The 20,596-nt window shown below is 41.2% G+C and overlaps 2 protein-coding genes across 2 annotated transcripts; one reads left to right on the forward strand and one right to left on the reverse strand.

Annotated features, from left to right (window-relative positions):
- Positions 1-383: 383 nt before the first annotated feature.
- On the forward strand, positions 384-9,827 carry LOC118411586 (TPR repeat-containing protein DDB_G0287407-like). Its single transcript, XM_035814010.1, has 16 exons — positions 384-763; positions 970-1,277; positions 1,558-1,742; positions 1,867-2,095; positions 2,559-2,642; positions 2,853-2,964; positions 3,553-3,857; positions 4,303-4,405; positions 4,854-4,978; positions 5,420-5,629; positions 6,025-6,135; positions 6,527-6,628; positions 7,563-7,763; positions 7,988-8,209; positions 8,641-8,814; positions 9,091-9,827. The coding sequence occupies exons 1-16, from the start codon at positions 640-642 to the stop codon at positions 9,253-9,255; spliced, it is 2,760 nt and encodes a 919-aa protein (XP_035669903.1). The 5' UTR covers positions 384-639; the 3' UTR covers positions 9,256-9,827.
- LOC118411587 (TPR repeat-containing protein DDB_G0287407-like) lies at positions 9,803-20,589 on the reverse strand. Its single transcript, XM_035814011.1, has 12 exons — positions 20,511-20,589; positions 19,655-19,883; positions 18,541-18,624; positions 17,831-17,942; positions 17,150-17,367; positions 16,785-16,884; positions 15,564-15,694; positions 14,637-14,846; positions 14,049-14,159; positions 12,930-13,031; positions 12,164-12,364; positions 9,803-10,336 (listed from the first exon to the last, which is right to left on the reverse strand). Exons 1-12 carry the CDS (start codon positions 20,522-20,524, stop codon positions 10,136-10,138), a joined length of 1,713 nt encoding a protein of 570 aa, XP_035669904.1. The 5' UTR covers positions 20,525-20,589; the 3' UTR covers positions 9,803-10,135.
- Between the last annotated feature and the right edge of the window lie 7 nt (positions 20,590-20,596).

The raw sequence follows: 20,596 nt of genomic DNA on the forward strand, positions 1-20,596 counted from the left end.
CATAGCTTAGACCACTTCATCTGTTCCTAGTAGACCTCGATGCACAATAGAAGTCAAATGTACAAATAGCAGGTTCACTATATATATATATATATATATATATATATATATAATAAATTTGATAGATACTATCAACTATCGACTCTTTGAATCAACGTCGAGCTACGTGTAATCTAACTTAACTTGTATAATTTAGGTACTTACACTGTTCCTTTCCCTACAGGTTACTTCTATACCTTGTTAACATCGATCTGTACATCCCCGGTGTACCAATTTGCATATTTATAGGCCCCAAATAAAGATTGAGGACTCGCTTTTCATCCATGCGCAAGTGCTTTGGCGTGAGTCAGAGATCAGCCACACACTGCGTACATACATATTCACCTTGTAGTACAGACAGAAGGTACGCGCTCGAGGACAATTCCTCGAACACGGGACCCCTCTTTTACGTCCCTTCCGATAGACGAATCAGTTCCAACCAAGGTGTTCCCAGGGTTAGAGGCGGGGTCTCACAGTTACCGACAAACCAGGAGCTCATTTGTGACGCTGATACCAATAAAGCCACAGGGACATCTTTGTGACTAGGACAGGACAAATGTTCCCAGAGTCTCATCTTATACGCACTGGAACAGCTGTTAGATGGGGTGTTGCCAGTCCAAGGTCACGGTAAGCCATCCGGCTAGAGACCCTGGAACCTGCGACCTTCAGCAGAAGGTTACTCCTAAGCAAGATGGCGGAGATGACACGTTCGACACTGTAGAAGGTTAGTAATACATGTTTGTATATCCGTTTCAAAAGTAGGCATCACAGAATGAAGAAATTCAATCAATTCAATCTTTAATGATATCGCTGTCGTCCGCATGTCATCATAGCTGTTATTTTCTCCTAATCATAATAATGTAGCAATATCTGCCATTTTTTAATGGAAAAGTGATACCACATATGTGCGTCCTTGTATTTTATGTACAGCTGTGGGTCTTGAACCCTTATCTGGACTGCCGATCGAAGACAGTAAGTCTTGGCCTACATCCGATCATCATGGTTTCACAAAACGCTGTTCTGCAAAGTGTCGTAAGGGGGCGCTCGATGAAGAGATCCTAGATGTAGAGCGAACGGTCAGAACATGTTGGGAAGAGATAGAAGAACAATGTAGGACCTGCCCGGGAGAACAGGGAGAGGTGCCTAGTCAAGTACAAGCCGGCTGGCAAGTAGTGCGAGTCTTCGTATCGTCCACATTTGCAGACTTCCACTCGGAACGGGAAGCACTGGTCAAAAAGGTAACACTACTAGTATCTTTCCTGTTCTCTCAAATGAGTTGAATACATCTTCAATTGGCTGAAAATAGGCATGAAAGCAATAAACCAGTTCAAAGCAAAGCAGTTTTGGTGCTTCTTAAATTGTAGAAATAAAGGATGACTAGCGATGTTCACGCAACAGAGAACTGCAAGTTTAGGACTGATTAAAGAAACCAAATACGCTTTCAGCCATAAAAAGCACCTATGTGATAACGTTATCAGTAAGTGGCTTGATCAATTGTTGTGTGGTGCCACCTTCCAGGTGTTTCCTGAATTGCACGAGTGGTGTAAGGGTCGCCAGCTACACCTGGTGGAATGTGACCTGAGGTGGGGGGTCCCCAAGGACTCCACCTCACAAACAACCATCAGCATCTGTCTGGAGGAGCTGGACAGGTGTCTCAAGGAGACAGATGGGCAGCCCTTCTTCTTGGCCATGCTGGGAGAAAGGTGGGTACGCAATCATATGATACGGTGTTTTTCAACAAAAGAATTATCGTTATATATACAGTACGGTGAAAATAAATAAAGAATTGATGACAAATTGATGCCTTGTGATTGTCCTTGTTCCCAGGTACGGCTGGATCCCCTCCATCCAGGACGTCTCGGAGGAGATCAGGGAAAAGTACAGCTGGGTGGACCACCTGTCAATCACCCACATGGAGATAGTCCGAGGTGCTGTTCGCTCCAACAACCCCAACGCCGCGTTCTTCCTCAGGGATCCTGACTTCCTGAAGGACTTACCTCAGGACCAGCTCGCCAACTTTGTGGACACAGCAGAACTTAATACTCAGCAACAAAAGGTTAGCAACGAGCATCTAACAGTTTGTGCTTTGTAGGCCCTTGAAACACGTTTAAGACATAAAGACAATTTGGATACTAAATATTTCAATACTGAAAGATTTAAAAGTAAAACGTTTGTGATCATCATTCCTTGTTTTAAGGTATCAAAAATGAAAATCTCCAAGTAAAGGTAAAGATAAAACGGTCAACTCTCAGATGGGAGACAAAGCATGGTGCTCTTTCGTTAGCTAGTAGTGCAACGCGGCTTCGCTACATCTCGCGTGGTTTAGGCAAGCATCCGGCCACCCATACTCTTCTCGAAAAGGGTGTTGGGTTCTTTTGAATTTACATTGATTTGACGTTTGGGGCTTATTAACGGGGCCCCCAGCTTTACGTCACCACCCGAAATGACGTATCTTGTTACATGCATGACATGTCTAACCTTCATCGACGTAACTGCTTTCTTCATTCTGTAACTTTTAGGAGCTCAAGTCTTACTTGAGAACGAAGTTTCGCAGCCAGGTGTACAGTTACAAGTGTAAAGTCGGCAATGTTACAGAGTCGGAGGTGAGACATTCATCAAGCATCAATCTACGGCTTGCTCAAGGAAAACGTCTTAGTGTGCCACAAACCGATAGGGGGAATCTTAAAGCAGATCTCGAGGATCACAGCTGCTTTTAAAGTCGACGTTCCTCTAAAATGTGAAATGAAACTATTACCACAATGCTATTTACACATTCTCATGAGTCCTTATTCAAGTGAAGATCTTTCTTACAGGTTCATTTATCTGGACTAGGAAAATTTTGCAAGCAAGCGGTGAAGATTCTAAAGACTGCGATTGGCAGAAGATATCCAGAATCCAGGGGAAACATGTCAGTTCGTGACCAAGGTAACGTTACCATGATTTTCAGAACTTTTGCAAAATATGAAGAAAAGAAATGGACATTGTTGCCTCGTGTGGATAACGTTATATTTTAATTGAATAATTTCACAACCTTAACTGAAACAATCTGCAAGGGGCTCGGAGATAGACCACTTCTTCCTGACATTAAGTGCTACCTTTTTGTGTGTTGGCATCCATCTGTCTCGGATTTAAACAATACTACCTACCACAAGCAAGCAAAATCAACAGCATGTCAAAGGATACAAAACCGCAGTACGTACCAAGGAAATCCACCAGGAGGCCAAAAATCAACATGGACATTTGCCTTCCCAATCTACCCACGTACAAAATATCATCACAATCCATCTGTAGATTCTTTTAACTTAAAAGTTATTGCTGCAAAACCGGCCCAAACACAGCTAAACAGACATATCAGACAGACAGACAGATTACAGACAAACTAACTCATAATCATCAAAAACAAAAACAAACAAAAAACTATTTTTTTTGTAGGTAGAAAAAGTGAAGTCCTTGATTCTGCTAAATGTATCTCTTACATGTAACATTGCGTGTGTTTTTGCACTATCCCTAAAGCTGCCCTGCCACACACAACCTTCATGGAACAGAAAGGGCGTTTCCTGACAGGTCGCGATGCGGAGATGCAGAGGGTCGTGAAGTTTGCCCTGTCCCATTGGGCCAGCGAACCTTATCAAGATGTCTGTAAGGTGAATGACCAGTCGGACGTTTCCGGCGAGATCCCGGATGTTGACGAACGACCTGTGCTGTTCGGCGCGAGTCTTGAGCCCGTGTCACGTGACCGGAGCCTGATGGTGGTACTTGGAGAGTCTGGCACAGGGAAGTCACTGTTCATGGCGCGATGTGCGATGGAGATAAGGAAGGTCAGTTCTCTCTTCAGGAGCTAGTAAGAGGAGGCAGTTCTGAAGTAAATGCTTTTGAAGAAGTTAGCATTTTCGGCCAGATTGTGGTGAGGAAATGGAGATTACTAAGCTTTATATTGGTGTAAAGTGATAAAAGTTTTTCTCTGGCAACAAATAAAGTGCACACATGCGAGGCAGTTGTCACTGCAGGCCAGGTGTAACGTAAAATACCTGACCATGCATGCGCACATGCAGTTTAAATTCAATACAGTGTATTACGGCCGCATGCGCCGAAATGAAGAAAAAAACAACATTGTTGGAGAAAACTCTGACGGACCTGGCAGAAAATGATACTGTAACTAACGTTCATTTCCTCTTACGATCAACCTTTCTCACCCCTTCTTCATGTATGTAGTATATTGTTGTTAACCGGTATTCATGCGACATGTCGATGTTCTGTTGACAGAAAACGAAGAATTTTCTCTACCATTTTGTTGGTTGCTGTCCAGAGTCGCTCGATGTTAATAACATCCTTCTGCGCCTGCGTGGACATATGGAAATCGAGCAATGTGAGAATCGGACGTTACATTCCTCTAATATTTTCAAACGTTTCACGCAATCCCACCACAATGTTATCCTACTATCACATTTTTTCTAACACCGTAGTTTAAAAAGGCGTCTGCATAACAAAATCTTGCACCTTGTTTGTACGATCTTGTATGAAATTCATGTCTACCATGCATATCTATCTAGATGCAACTCTCAAATCCATGAAACTGCTGGCTTGCAAGATCATCTGAGTTGGTAAAACGCATTATGAGATGAAAAGTGTTCACCAACTGAGAAATTGGATCCATTGGGCATTTCATTCAGTTTTCTTCTTCAATGTTCGACTAAAACACTGTGACGTCAGCAATGGGTCAAAGGTTGGTAGAAGTCGATATCGCCCCCCGTCCCGGTCGAGAGAGGGTTGGTGCCTAATTTACATATGAATCACGTCTTTTCATCGTGCTATAGGTGACATCGCGGGAGAGTTTGGTGACTTCAAACGCCTCAAGTTGCAGAGAAAACCGTCGAATTATCTGAACAAATGCCCCCTGAACGAGAGCAGACTCGTTATTTTGATCGACGCGATTAACCATGCAAGTATCCTGACTATATGCAACTCCAGTCTGTACTGTACCAACGTGATGTAAATTCTACCTTGAACATGTCAACCACAGCTTTTTTTCTATTGTATGATCTTGCTTGCAAGTAAAAGTATATAGATAGATAGCTCTTTTGAAGTCAAATAGCTCCCTTTAGGCCGCAGGGACGATGGGCTGCCAATCCTCTACGTCTAGGTTACTGGTAATGGATTCCATCCCTCTCCTTCCACCACTTTTGCCTGCCTAACCAAATTCACATAACGTTACCCATCTTCATATCTGGGTGTTAAGTGCCTTTCCAAATCCAGGAATCGAACCCTTGACCTCTTGATCTCGTGCCCACTAGCTCGGTCATTTGACACCGCACCTGGTGCCAAATTGTTATTTTATATCAGATCGTCATAGGAGTATCTATTATATTTTTTCACCATTTAGATATCAGACAGCAAGACGCCATCTCACCTCGAATGGCTGCCGCCAGAGTTGCCAGGCAACGTCAGATGCATCGTCAGCACAAGCATAGATCCTGCCACCTTGCGGAAACTGAGAGAACGACAACCACCTCCATGCGAAATGAAGCTGCTTGATCTCGACCAGCAAGCAAGACGCAACATTGCGACGACATATTTCAAGGAATACAATAAGGTTTTTCACTTCATAATTAGAAAATCGACAGTATGAAGACCTTACCACACCAAGGAGTAGGAGACTGAAGTGGCATGGCCCCTTGTCACGGTCATTCGGACTAGCCAAAACCATGTGCATTAGGTACTGTCCAGGGTGGCAGAAAGAGCAGAAAGAGGGGAGGATGATATCAGAGAATAGACAGACATGACCCATGACAGGAAACGGTTGTTTGGTCTTATCAGATCTTTATATCAGGTGCCACAATGGTCAAATTGGATTACATCGACAACCAGAATTCTTGCCTACGAAGAGAAAGGGGAGGGGATTACAATGTTCACAAAGCTTTGCAGTTGCAAAGGTTTACATAATTCACCTTTTATACATGCTAACTACGCAAACGCTATTTTCCTCAGATTCTAGACGATGAGCAGCTGGATCTCCTGACGTCATCAGCAGGTGCAGGCAATCCTGTCTGGCTGGCCATGGCGTGTGAGGAACTCAGGGTGTTTGGAGACTTCAGCAGGGTAAGAAGTGTTAAGCATTTACGGTCACTGGTCATAGGGAAATACTGGTTAAATATAAGCTCATTCACAATTTACAGTACACATGCGCGGTGTCAGGAATTGTGGGTAATATGTCAAAGGTGAAAGCCCCTGTCTTGTAAACTGTCCTCTCAACCATTGTCCCGAGTTGCACAACAATGTCCAGACATGTTTTGTTTCTGTCTCAGGGCCTTCACCTTTGACATATTATCCACAATTCCTGTCGACGCGCATGCGTGGTAGGAAATGTGAACGAGCTTATTCAGTGTTCCCTATAACCTAAAGAGCGCTGATGGTAATGTTTTTACTTATCATAAGTTGAATTTGAATAGTCGTTCTTTGTCAGACATTTCTTTTTGTGACATTTCTCCAGCTTACTGAAAAAATCAAATCCCTGCCTGACTCCATGGAGGGCCTGATGCACACCTGCATTACCCGAGTCGTGAGGGAAGACGACACTGGATGTGTTGAGAAGGTAAAACACGTCTCAGACTAAAGAAATGATAGTTCTTTAGCTAGAGGTCTTGTTTCAGTGACAGTGTAGAGCGGCCATTGCCATTTTTTATCTATTGAGATCTTTAACGGTGCCTGTCAATTGTCTTGTTTCAGAAATTCGGTGTGTCAAAACTAGCATAATTTCCTTTTCATCTTGTTTCCAAAATTGGGGAAAATCTGACGTCATCTTCAAAATCAAGCCAGTCTGTCACTGGTCATATTGAAGCTTAGGAGTGGTAAAGATTAGCAAAAACGATGCCAGAATGCACCGGAAAGGTGGTGCGGAAGAGGTGTCTCTAAAGCTTTGCACGACGTGTTTGCGAATATAAAGTATCGCCGTCAACCACATGCAAACATTACTATTAAAAAAATTTCTAAAGTTTCTCAACTTTTTTTGTCATTAATCTCTTCGTTATAAGATGCACTTGAATGTAATGATACAGAATGTGTTAAATTTATGTCATAAAACATCTTTGCAGGGGTTTAAGGTTTTGGACCTGAACTCCAAAGGCAGTCTTGACTCTGACGATATAAAAGCCTTCGACTGGGATACACTTCGGGTCTTTACACTGGGATTTGAAAACCGAAGAAGAAAAAGTCTATAATTGTACACAGTACAATGTATGGCAACAACTATTACACAAAGTACAAAATAGCGTTATATAGAATAAAACATAACATCTTAGTTAACATAAGAATAAGGGCTAATATAATTCTTTGATATAGTATCATAATGGAGTGGGCTAATCATTAGTATCGGTATAACAACAAAGCAATCCTTGTTATGTTTGCCTATTTGCAGTATGGGGGTTGTGGCATCTAAAGATATATACAAATCTGTTTGTAGCATCTTTCTGTAGCATCTGTGTGTGTCAAACGACCCATCTAAACGACCAATCTAACTCTTTTGTCAGATGCTGTGCCTGATCGAGTGCTCCCAGCTTGGTCTGCAGGAGCCAGAGTTACAGTTGTTGCTAGGCGACCCTGAGACAGCCACGCCCTTACCTGCGCTGACCTGGGGCCAGGTGCTGAGGAGTCTGAGACGTTTCCTGAGGAACACGGCCGGGTACCAGAACCTTCCAGTCCTGGGGTTCTTCCATCATTCCATCAGCAAGGTTCTGTATATAAATGTCTCAAAGCGATATCTACCATCAAAGTTACAAATATTCTAATATAACGACATAACTCACTTTACAATGTAATGATGTGAACTGGAGAACCTAATGGCACGATTTAATGTAGCGTTAGAGAGAAACTTGGCAACTTTCATCAGATAGTCTCATTTCAAGTCTGTGAAGTCGGACATTTTGTCAGTATTGGTAATATTGTCGTTGTACAGGTTGTACAGAAAAGTCTCATCAGGACCCCAGCAGTTCGACAAAGCTACCACAACGTCCTTGCAGCCTACTACCAGGGTCAATGTGCTGTCCAGCAGCTGGTGGCCAGGAAGCTACCGTACCAGCTCCAGAAGACTGGGATGAACAGCAAACTTGTGGCGTTTTTACAGAAGGATCCAAGATCATTGTACATGACAACAGCGGACAGACAGACGTACATCAATGTAAGCTGAGTCAGGAAATATGTCTAGTACAGGAGGACAAAACAACAATGTTACAACTTTGGGATTTGTACTCAAAAGTAGTCTGTATGTAAATGATACATAGATGGACCTTGGAATGTTAATGACAAGTATAATAAGCCATAATTACGTGACCAATGAGCACCGAGAAATGGTTAGAGATTTTGACGTTGATCAGGCACTCACAGCTTCAGTTGCATGGATCAAAAGCGCATGCTATCAATTACTGCCAGTACTGCAGTTACGTAGTATTTCAACGTTCATGAATTGTCGACCTGTAATGATCACAGCACTTTTGCAGTTTGTTGGTCATTTGTTCGCTCGTATCTACATAAGGAACTTTAATTCGAAAGCTGGAAGTCACAGCGTAGCGTGTAATCTTGTATAGCTTACTTCTTGCGTTGTATATGCAGGGGGTGAGATGTTCAAACAAGATTCCCATCGAGGAGCTCGGTCTCAGAGCAGCCATTGTGTTGTGCAAAATGTGTGCAACTAAGAATAAGGCCTTCATCCAATCCAAGGAACTGAACAAGGATGTTTGCGTCATCTGTGGACAGAGAACGACAGCTAAGTCCCTCAACCAACAGGTAAAGAATTGGGGTTATTCTGTGAATTTTTAATGATTCTGCTTGTGCGTGCCACAACAAAGGTGATTTAACATTAACTGTCGTGTGGAACAGACTAGTTTTGTCATTAAGTCGTGTTCATTTATGACGTCTTGCTGCAAAGGATGGTGTAACAAAATGGCATAGTTGCTTTTTTAAAGATCTAATGCTGATCCATGCAACCAGGCTACTGTGGTGTTAGCTACATGTACTAGGCATATTAGCTTCACTCCTATAACATTTTTTCTATCACTACAGGTTCACTTTTGTGCCCTCCATGACCCACCAGACACAGAAGGGAAAGACTGGTGTATTTCCTGTGAGCAAAGCGGGAGGAAGGTCACGACAAGCAGCAGGGCCCATCTTTGTGTCCAGTGTAGCTCCAACTCTTTAGAAAACACATGTGCAAAACTTCTGGTGTAGCGGTAGCACACCAAGTTTGCAATTGTACAAATCAGTAGCATGATAATATTGTGACAATAGTATGATTGTCTAAAAGTAATTATACATAGATATATGATTGTAGAAGATATTCAACAGAATAGTCCCAAAGAAACACTATCAATTTAATTCTCACCGCAATTTTTAAAACTCACCAGTTGCATCGAAAAAATAGACTGCAGTATTGACCTCGGAAGATAGATGTCGCTGTGAGATTACCTTCCAACATATCCATGTTTTCGAAAGCACTGCTTGGTACACGAAGTTGTTCCTTCTGTTCAAAGTTTTTTGACACCATCGCCAGTTGAAATGAGGACAGGTACATTTCTGTGGCTTAAGATGACCATGTTATTTCTACTGTTTGTGTGTGAAATGATTGCTTGCTAAGGATTGGCAAGAAAATCAGATAAATGTAGCATGTTGCAAACTAGATTAATGATAATAATAATATCAATAATAATATGAAGTCTAGAATTAAGAGAGTACGTAGTAAATATGGAAAAATAAAGACTCAAGACTATGCTGTAAGTTGTGTTCAAAGACTTTATATTCTGTCATATAAAAATACATAATATTCATTTACATGCCAATAACATCTTACATTATATAAACATAACTTTCCCATTAGAAAATACAAAATATGAAAACAAGCCATGCTCTTTTGTATTTGTTACAAATTCTTTATGAAACAAAAAATGCGATTGACAACAACAATACAAGCTTTGGGATTTTCTGTGGGGTCAGATTACATGAAAATTATGGAGTTCCACATCAACTTGAAGTCACAAATCAAAAGGTATAAAAAATAGAGTTGCAACTTTTATGCTGGCATTATGATATTTTCTTGGTTGACTTTGAGTGATCATCGGTGCTTTTCTGTGATGTCCTTGTTGTTCTTTAAGAAGTCTGCAAGTCTGTCTTCCAGTCCTGCCTCCTGCAGATGGTAGGGCAGGTTTGTGACCACCAGCTGCTGGTCAGCACACTGATCCTTGTAGTAGTCTGCCAGGCATTTGTGGTAACTTTGTTGAACTGTTTGAGTGCCGAGTAGACTCTTCTGTACAACCTGAAAAAGGCAACACAAATGATATGTTGTATGCTAATTCTGATTGATATCTTCTCTACTCATACTCCAAATATCAATAACTCAAGCAACTGGATATGATTTTAGTAATGGTCAGACAGATACAGACATTACCTTTTCATCAGTGAACCACTGACTAAAGGTAGTGGTAGTCTGAGCAGGGTTCAGCACCAAGGACAGGCATGTTTACCTGCATGTTGATGGTTTTCAGCACCAGGGACAGGTATGTTTATCTGTGTGTTGATGGTTCACAAATCCAGGGACAGATATGTTTGCCAGTGTGTGCATGGTGTTCAGCACCAAAGACAAGTATGTTAATGTGTGTGTGTGTGTGTGTGTGTGTGTGTGTGTGTGTGTGTGTGTGTGTGTGTGTGTGTGTGTGTGTGTGTGTGTGTGTGTGTGTGTGTGTGTGTGTGTGTGTGTGTGTGTGTGTGGTGTTCAGCACCAAGGACAGGCAAGTTTACCTGTGTTGATGGTGTTGTTCAGCACCAGGAACAGATTGTTTGACTGTACATGTATGTGGATAGTGTTCAGTGCCAGGATAGGGACCAATTTTCTTGATGTGATCTGCTTGGTTGCCTGATGGCAGCCCTCTTCAAAGTTACAAAATAGTGAATTACCAGCCAACTCACTGCACTGCTTGAAGATCTCAGATGGAGTTTGCAATAAAGTGAGACTAATATGCTAGCATTGCCCAAGGAAAAGAATGCTATATTAAGTGATGGTCTCTTTGACGATGAAATGAATTTCTAATAGCATGCTGGGTTCCTCATAAGAGACTGCGGTGTCCGACGCTTACAATGACGTGAATGTTAAGCGTCGTGATCCAGCCCGAGGGCCAATAATGTTTAGATGCTTAAATGTCATTTCCTTACTGATGGAATCACAGAGGAGACCCATTAGGTAGTCTGGTAGCATGCTGGGTTCCTTGTTTAAGTCTTTGCAAAGTCCAGTACTGCGATGCTAATAGTAGATTTGCTCGATGCTAACAATATTAAGATACTTGATTGGAATGATTTTGACTTAATGACTTTTGCTGACTAAATCACAGAAGAATGCAAGGGTGAGACCTCCTCCTGTTGCTGATCAGGCTACGTTACACTAAGAATTTGAATGTGAACAATGCTTAATGATGAATTCATGATGCTACATATAATCAAAACAACCTATTACACTTTATGAATAATTCACCAACAACACTTAATACTGCATTATAGCGGGCCAGCTCGCCTAGTCTGATGGAAAAAGAGTCAGATTTGTTCAATTATTCTGCTGCTGGATGAAATTGCACCTACTTTAGGATATTCAGGCAAATTAGCTGCAACAATCTGTGTATTATTGGGGGATTTTAGCTCGCTGAAATTCAGCGTCAGGAAAGTTGTCAGAAAAATAACAAACATGTATGCCAGAGATTGCCATCAAACAGCAAGGCTTTCATTGTGGGTTATTTGGGGAAGGATCTGGCTTGTCTTGGGGTAACCAAGATAGCGGCATCCTACAGTGAAACTGGAATACATGACTGTGGTGTCATGTGGCAGAAGGGTTAATCATTTGTACCTTGCTGACAGCCTGTGGAAGAAGCTTAGGATGGGAGGTTCTGCTGCATTTCCTGTAGTGTCCGTTTATATGTAGACATTGGATTAGCCAGGGGTAATGAAGTTGAGAGGCTTGATCATTTATACCTTGCTGACAGAATTGTGGAAGAAGCTAAGAATAAGAGGCTCTGTTGGCCTGCTGTATCTCCTGTAGTGCCCGTTAATGCATGGATTAGCCAGGGGAAATGAAGTGGAGAGGCTTGATCATTTTTACCTTGCTGACGGACTCGTGGAAGAAGCCCAGGAGCGGGAGGTTCTGATGTCCCGCCGTGTTTCTCAGGAAAGGCTTCAGGGTTCTCAGCACCTGGCCCCACGTCAGCGCTGGGAGGGGCGTGGCCATTTGAGGGTCGCCAAGCAACATCTGTAGCTCTGACTCCTGCAGACCATGCTGGGAGCACTCGATCAGACACAGCATCTATAAATATGATTGGATTAAGGATCAAACGATGCTAATAGACACAGACTGTACAATGTAAGGAGTTGCTGGGGCATCTGTTTTTTTGTGATGTGGAATGCTTTGATATCTTGGTCTTTTACTCCTGAGTAATGTAGATTAATGTGTGGTGTAGGTCTCTCTCAAATTATATTATATGGCAAAGTGGGATCCAGCTGTTACAAAGAGTCTCTGGCTAAAAAGTGCCATTTACTGTGTTACTTTTTATCTCCATGAAAAATGGAGATGTAGTTTTGTGTGTGTGTGTGTGTGTGTATGTGTGTGTGTGTGTGTGTGTGTGTGTGTGTTTGTGTGTGTGTGTGTGTTTGTGATGCTGAACATGCTAGTCCAGTTTTCAGATGAAATTATGAGCCAAAATCTAAATAAAAAACAAAGTAAAAAAGAGAATCCCTACCCATGAACATATTTGTTTCAGAAACATAATCAGAAACACAACAATTCTTTTTCTTAGGCATCCTTGATGACCTTGTGCATCTCTGTTGGAATCATCAAAATAACTAGAAAATAAAGTGACAGTGTAAGTTACCTGTGCAATGTACCCAGTTTCATCCTCTGTGACAATCCTGGAAATCAGCATGTTCATGAGGCCCTCCAGGGAGGCAGGGAGAGAGTCAATCTTCTCTGTCAACTGTCAAAATCAGACAAAGGTAAAGTTTTAATTCCATTTGCATAATATCATCCTCATGGTTTTTAGTGATTGTAGGCACTTGGTGGTTCTATTAAGATAAACATGGCAGTTAATTAGTACAGTATGTACATATCACGTTTGTCCGTTACCTTCTTCAGGAAGGTTATGTTTTTGGTAACATTAGCATTTAACGTTATATGTGTGACTGTTTGAAAATGTATGTATGTATTTTTGAAAAGGCCTGGATGGATAGTCTTAATATTTGGTATATTGTGAATAGGACTTAGTACGGTCTGCCTAAATACCACAAACGACCACAAACGACTCGGAAATACCACAAACGACCACAAACGACTCTAAAATGCAGTGTATTTGGGTCAAAGACCTTGTGTGGCGCTCTGGAGACATTGTTTACACATTTATGAATTTAAAAAACGCAGCAAGTCCTGCGTATTCACCAGTTATTTCAAGTTAGTCCGCCGGTTTCAAGATCGAAGCGATTCTCGGGCGCCATGTTGGATCGTCCGTGCTAGGAGTTTGCATGGGGAAGTTCTCGATACCTTACACGGCACCATAGACGACAGGACGATAAAACTATGGACACTGTTGGTTCATAGATTATAGCATGGCACTATTCTATCATTGTCAAGTAATAAAACTTGTATACTAAGTGTTTTTCATCCTCAAATGCAAGCACGCATTCATTGACAGCGCAGAATCGCTTCGATCTTGAAACCGGCGGACTAACTTGAAATAACTGGTGAATGCGCAGGACTTGCTGCGTTTTTTTAAATTCATAAATGTGTAAACAATGTCTCCAGAGCGCCACACAAGGTCTTTGACCCATATACACTGCATACTAGAGTCGTTTGTGGTCGTTTGTGGTATTTCCGAGTCGTTTGCGGTCGTTTGTGGTATTTAGGCACACCCGACTTAGTACTCTCTGCCAAAAAAATATCTACCACCAAGAGGTCATGACACCTAAGCACTTGTATCCGTGAAGAGGCTGATTCTTACCCTGCTGAAGTCTCCAAACACCCTGAGTTCCTCACACGCCATGGCCAGCCAGACAGGATTGCCTGCACCTGCTGATGACGTCAGGAGATCCAGCTGCTCATCGTCTAGGATCTGTAGATCAGGAATGGAGTTTTGCAGGTTGAGCACACAGGCAACTTGACATCATCAACATAAAAGGTATATATCATCTTTGAACAAGGCTTACAACTATATTTGTACAGGCTAGGTGTGACAGTTCATTGTAATGTAACCAATTGCTGTGGTGTGGTGTCGTGAAGGTGGTATATTGCGCCATTACAACCACAATGTATCACATCATTCTACACTGTTCCTGGGAGCACTTTTGATTTAACAAAGTTTTTACGACAAAAATTGTAGGTTTACAACAGGGGTTGTATAAGTACAATGTATTAGGCACCCAACAGTATATAGAATACAACACAGTGTCTGGCATTTGCAGTGCACTTGTCCTAAGTAACAGGCAGGTAAAACAGAGAAATACAAAATAGTCAGACTAGAATTCGTTTTGGTAGGCCAGTTTTCTTTTTGCTGGACAAAACGTATAAACTTCGACCACAAAGCACCCACCTTATTGTACTGCTTGAAGTATGTTTTGACAATGTTTTGCCTTGCTTCCTGACCAAGAACATGCAGTTTCAGCTCATGAGGGGGAGACTGCCTTCCTCTCAACCTCTGTAAGGTAGCGGGGTCTGATGTTGTGCTGATGATGAATCGCAGGTTGCTGGGAAAAGTTGTTGGCAGCCACTCAAGGTACGTTGGTGATCCATGGTCTGATACCTAAGATATTGTGTACAAGTGAACATCACTTGATAAAAATGTGTATGGTTTTTATATGATGTTTCTAATTATCATGAATGCCAGAGAAATAGTTATGTTAACGCTAGTTCACCTTTATCCGTGGGGTGACTTTTATTCGTTGTCTTTAAAAACAGCACATTTAGGAGTATTAGGTCTGCTGGCAGTGGTTTCAAATTTGCAATATTTTCAAAATGTTCTGATTTGAAACCACCGTCCGTCGACTTCATATCCCTAAATATGTTTTTTCTCACAAACAACGAATATAGATTACCCTCGGATAAAGGTGAATCAGCGTTACAGGAAAGTCTGAATTTTGTTTCTACATGTATCTGATAGATCACACCCTCCTCTTTTTCTTATTAGCAGGTTATTTTGAGAGAGGTTTTGTCATGTTTGTATGTCCAGGCAATGTCTGTTGGCAAGAACACAGCCATGTCTATTTCACACATAACGTGCTCCACTCCCACATGCTATCCTCAGGTTCCTGATAATCAGTTATCACCAGTAACCATTCCCTGGAGGCCTGTGGAACAGATTTGGACCCAGACCAACCTTGGACCAAATATGAACATATGCCAGTACGAATAAACTGACAGGCATTGTTACTGTCAAAAAGGTACTGTTTTCAGACAGACTGAAAACAAAGTTGTTTTCTAAGAGGTTTACAAAGACTCTTCTTTTTGATAAGAAACATACCTGATTAAGACCGTCAATCAAGACGACCAGCCTGTCCTCCCTGTTGGAGGTTTTTTCCAGGAGTAGGTGAAACAGATTCTGGAGCTGGACGTATGACATAGAGGAGATCCCCTCCACAGCCTCCCCTGGTACTGCAAGGATAAGTGATGGATTATTTTAGCTAAAGCCATATCAATGATTTTTTTCAAATCAATGATGTATCAACTATATAAGCTTTCAAGGTTCTGCTCATTTGTAGTACAACGTTTGTTTATTGCAATTGGTTGTTATGTGCAAAAACAATAAAAACAATGTCCCTAGACCATATTCTTAATCCAACTCTATCAGCATAGAAAGATGAAGTAATTCATGTAGGAAATGAGGGTAAGGATCATCAAGATTTAAGATTTAAACTTACAAACAATGTCAAGATTTTAGAAAATAAATAGGGGGGCATAGATTGAATTTAGAAGCTATCTTCATATAGTTTGTAATCAATTCTGGTTTGGTGCAACCTTTCAGGACAATCACGTCAAGAATACCGTCTGCGAAATATAACAAGAAGACAGGAACTTTCCATTTTGCCCTGTCCTTGGTGCTGAAGTTGTAAGCCATTGTATTCAGCTTTGTCAAGCTATGCCCTACCTTGGTCAAACCTAGCAAATTCTTTAAGGCAATGGCTTGGGCCCAAATGTCATACACAAGATGAGAATGATGCTTTATTTGGATAAAGTTCTAATGCACGTCGGTGGAAAACTTGTGAGACATTTGAGGATGATTCTAAATGTACTTCACACCAACTGCTGCTGAGTACAAAAAGTCTTGCTAACAATAACTGAAATGGTAGTAAGCAGTTAACCATACAAATGGTCTAATCATTAACTCAACGTAGCATTAGAAGATGCATTATTTCAGAAGGAAAACCTAAAAGGAGACAGAAGCTTTTGGCTCTGTCCTTGGTACTGAATTGGTAGTCCTATTGTTATTGGGTGGTAATACTACTATCTCTTCACAATCTGTGAGGAGCTTACAATTGTCTGGGCTAAATTCCAAGAGCCTGTACATACACAGGATCTATATCTAACATCCTACCCAAGGGACACCCTATTAATTGCACCACACAATCCCACTGTGGATATGAACTGACTTGTTTAGTCAGTTAGAAACATCGTGCTAACTAACTAGCTATCATAATTGGCATATGATCATAGGTGTGAAAGCAGCAAAGTCCAATTCCCTCACCTTGATTAGCCATGTGACCACAGAGCCTTTGCAGGATGTTAACAGGATCAATGGACTCGGGGCAACAGCCCACAAAATGATACAGGAAGTTGTCTGTTTTCTGTGGACAGAAATGGCATCAACAACTCATGCATGAGACTGCTAAAAGGGATCTTAATACAACAGTAACTGTCAGACTGATTACACAATAAACCTTTCTATAGCCATAGTGATGCACGGTGTCCACAGACATGTATGTATGCACACAGACACATGTACCTATATATACACACACACATACATGAAAAAGAAAACTGCCCAAAACATAACCTTCTTGGCAAATGTAATAAAGGCACACTTGATATATAACATAACAATACACATACCTGTCTTATCTCTGTTGCACATTTGGACATGAAGAATGACTTCCCTGTTCCAGAGTCCCCCAACACGACCAACATTGTACGGTCTGCAGGCTCTCCTGACGTCTGTGGGGCTTTGGTAATATCACTTGTGGCAAAGTCCAGGACTTTCTGTATCTCCGCATCACGACCAGTCAAGAAACGGCCCTTTTCTTCAATGAAGGCAATGTGTGGTAGGATGGCTGAAAACAGATCCACAGTCATTAAGCTCTGAGCACTGGAATCATTCAGGTATTCATTACTTCTATAGTCATAGCCTACTCCAAAAGTCCTGACAACACCCTAAATTCTGACATGAAGTTTGTTCTCTGAAGACTACGTATATAACGTTATGTATCTTGGATATCTCACCTATAATATCTCATCATGACAAATGGTATGAAAATTGAAGATTGGACAGAGAGACTTGGTGGGTATATTGTGTTAAGTTACCCCAAGTGTACAATATATATAATATCGAACCCAAACCTATCGGTTCTCGGAGCCCAACACTCCAACTGTTACACCTCACTGACACTGCTATCGTAATCTTTCTTCAATGTTGCTCGCTGCTTGTCTTAAAACACCACATGCTTGCCTCGTCTGACATTTTTGTAGCAAAAAAAAGGTCATTCCTTATGTAGAAGAGATTTCAAAATATTTCACCTTGACTGTCTGAAGGCAGCTCTCCTCTGGACTCGGGGTATCTATTACCAATGGCAGTTTTCAGGAACTTCACTGCTCGCTTGCAGAATTCTTCTAGACCCGAAAGCTGCACCTGAAAGATAGGAAATTCCAGATAAAGATTTATATCAGGTTACACTTGAGCATCTTGGAAGCAAACTATTGGCATAATGATGTTAACTGTAGTGTCAGAAGTCAGTGAGTTCCACACCAAACAGTTACAATAGACAAAATTAGACAGAAATGACAAAGATTACATTTTTGGTGCCATTTGTGTTGGAAAGCATCACTCAAGAAGGTGTGGATTCATGATATATTTTGATAAGTGAGTATATGGATTGGGAAAACAAAGTTGACTTTGACAATGGGCATTCTAGTGGCTTTCTACTGTACAGAACTGCAGTCCAACATATCTTTACAATTTCAACATGCTAATTTTCAAGTTGTGTGGTGTAGGTTCAAGTAGTGTAGGTTAGGACAACCTACCATTTTTTATTTCATTTTATCAACTGAAAGGGCTGATTTTGTCTGAGATAAGGAGAGTAACTCAAGAAGGAGTACCCAAATTGTCATGATAGCTCGAGTGATGATTCACATAATTGGATGTAAATTATACAAATCGGTAGCTACTTTTATGTGTGCTGAAAAATTTGGTGTCATGATACTGAGATGGACATTTTAAGGATGGTCACCTTGTCTCCTGCCTCTCCATCATAACTGCTGGTGTAGTCAAACACCTGGTCAGGAAACCTTGCCTTCAGACGAGACTTCAGTTCCTGAAACAGTCACATTTGGCTGAGCATGACTGTTGTAACATTTGCTGTACATTGTTCCCTGCACACAGCAAAAATATTGCTAAGAAGATGAAGTGAATATCATATACAAATACAATCAAGTACAGTTCAGTTCAGTTCATCCTCATATGAGGTGCCATTAAGTAAAATTCTCATCTTAATAGCTACAAACTGGGTAGGGGCCAGTAGTAATGTTATTTGGATCTATTCAAAACACACATCAATATTCATCCTGGTCATTTTGAATGGATACACAAAATGAATGTTTTGCATTTTGTTTTAAGTACATTTTAACAGTTTTGATAAAGTGGTGATACCACAAGGAATCATAGTGGTTCACACAGCTTTAAATGGACCGCTATCCAACAAAAATGTTGTTTAAAGGCACCATGAAAAAATCAAACTGACTAAATCAACAGTTTAGATTGTCATGAATAAAGTCCTCACATTTTGTGTTTGGTAACTTTGTTACTTGAAACTCTCAGTCACTTTCACATAAACAATTGAAGGTCACATCAAAGGTTTCACATGAAAATCCCGTGCATTTAGCCTCTGGCAGCCAATTTGTGTGCTGATCACATTTTCTGCCACTTCTGTCTAAATCACACTCTGGTAATTATACTGAAGTTTGCTGTGAGACCTCACGTGCTGCGGCAAAATAACAAGCACAGCGTCCCACTTATAGTGACTTACTCGCAAGCCACATCATATTCATCTTTATATCTATAAGGTACATATCGCAATAGAGTTGAGGCTATCCATCAATATTGAAATAAGACAAAATGTTAACTTTGAATTCTACTTGTATCACTTAGTCCTCCACTACATTACATATAAAACACCTGCCATACAATATTGTAATGTTATCAATAACAGATAGCAAAATTAGTATTATAATGATATTGTTAATTAGCAAATATTGTAACTCAGCTACGGATTTTAAGTAGAAACATTTACTTGTTTTTTAAGTTATCATTCTGATATGTACAAAAAGATTAATATTAGGAGCTACCTTTTGTTGCTGAGTATTAAGTTCCGCCGTATCCACAAAGTTGGCGAGCTGGTCCTGAGGTAAGTCCTTCAGGAAGTCAGGATCCCTGAGGAAGAACGCGGCGTTGGGGTTGTTGGAGCGAACAGCACCTCGGACTATCTCCATGTGGGTGATTGACAGGTGGTCCACCCAGCTGTACTTTTCCCTGATCTCCTCCGAGACGTCCTGGATGGAGGGGATCCAGCCGTACCTGGGAACACGGACAATCACACGGCATCAATTTGTCATCAAATGTATTGATGATATGTACACTGTTTACTTACCTGTTGACAAACATATCAGTCCATGGCTTATTTTCCACCGCATAACTACGAGCAGTTAAAGCATAGCCAAAAATCTAGTGCAATTAGAGGAACTCCATCTGACGACAGTTCACGTTAGATAACTTGACCATAAGGTTATGAATGCCTGCTCCACTCACTTTGTTCAATAATTGTTACCTCCTGAAAAACTGAGGTATTGTTTTTGGTGTGTGTGCAAACCAGTAGACTTGCCATACTTGAACGAGCGGCTGTCTATCACTGTTTTGTGTCTGTCATCTGTCTGTTGTATTTTTGTGGTCAGCATGAAATTAGAACCTTTGGACAGCGGTAATGATATTTGGTATGTGGATAGGGGTTCTGAAGACGATTAAGTCAAAATCTATTTTGGCTCACCTGGTGTGTGACATTGGTACTGCAGCAGAACTTCCATTTTTTGTATCTTTTGTCTTTGAAATGCTATGGTCTTTATGTTTTTGTGGTAGGTAGTTTTTGAAATTGGTGTAAGGACATGATGTAGGTGTGGACCCCAGCAGCTTGATTTTATAAGTACCCACCTTTCTCCCAGCATTGCCAAGAAGAAGGGCTGCCCATCTGTCTCCTTGAGACACCTGTCCAGCTCCTCCAGACAGATGCTGATGGT

This window comes from Branchiostoma floridae, chromosome 3 (assembly GCF_000003815.2).
Source record: "Branchiostoma floridae strain S238N-H82 chromosome 3, Bfl_VNyyK, whole genome shotgun sequence".
Lineage (NCBI taxonomy): Eukaryota > Metazoa > Chordata > Leptocardii > Amphioxiformes > Branchiostomatidae > Branchiostoma > Branchiostoma floridae.

Bases quoted from the DNA above. Each gene is read 5' to 3' on its own strand.
- LOC118411586 (XM_035814010.1), top strand. From the start codon at position 640: ATGGGGTGTTGCCAGTCCAAGGTCACGGTAAGCCATCCGGCTAGAGAC. The intron at 2,096-2,558 runs GTTAGCAACGAG...TGTAACTTTTAG, and splicing joins TTAATACTCAGCAACAAAAG to GAGCTCAAGTCTTACTTGAG. The intron at 4,406-4,853 runs GTGAGAATCGGA...ATCGTGCTATAG, and splicing joins ACATATGGAAATCGAGCAAT to GTGACATCGCGGGAGAGTTT.
- LOC118411587 (XM_035814011.1), bottom strand. The intron at 17,368-17,830 runs GTGAAATATTTT...ATCTGTTTTCAG, and splicing joins GCTGCCTTCAGACAGTCAAG to CCATCCTACCACACATTGCC. The intron at 15,695-16,784 runs GTGAGGGAATTG...TTATCCTTGCAG, and splicing joins TGGTCACATGGCTAATCAAG to TACCAGGGGAGGCTGTGGAG.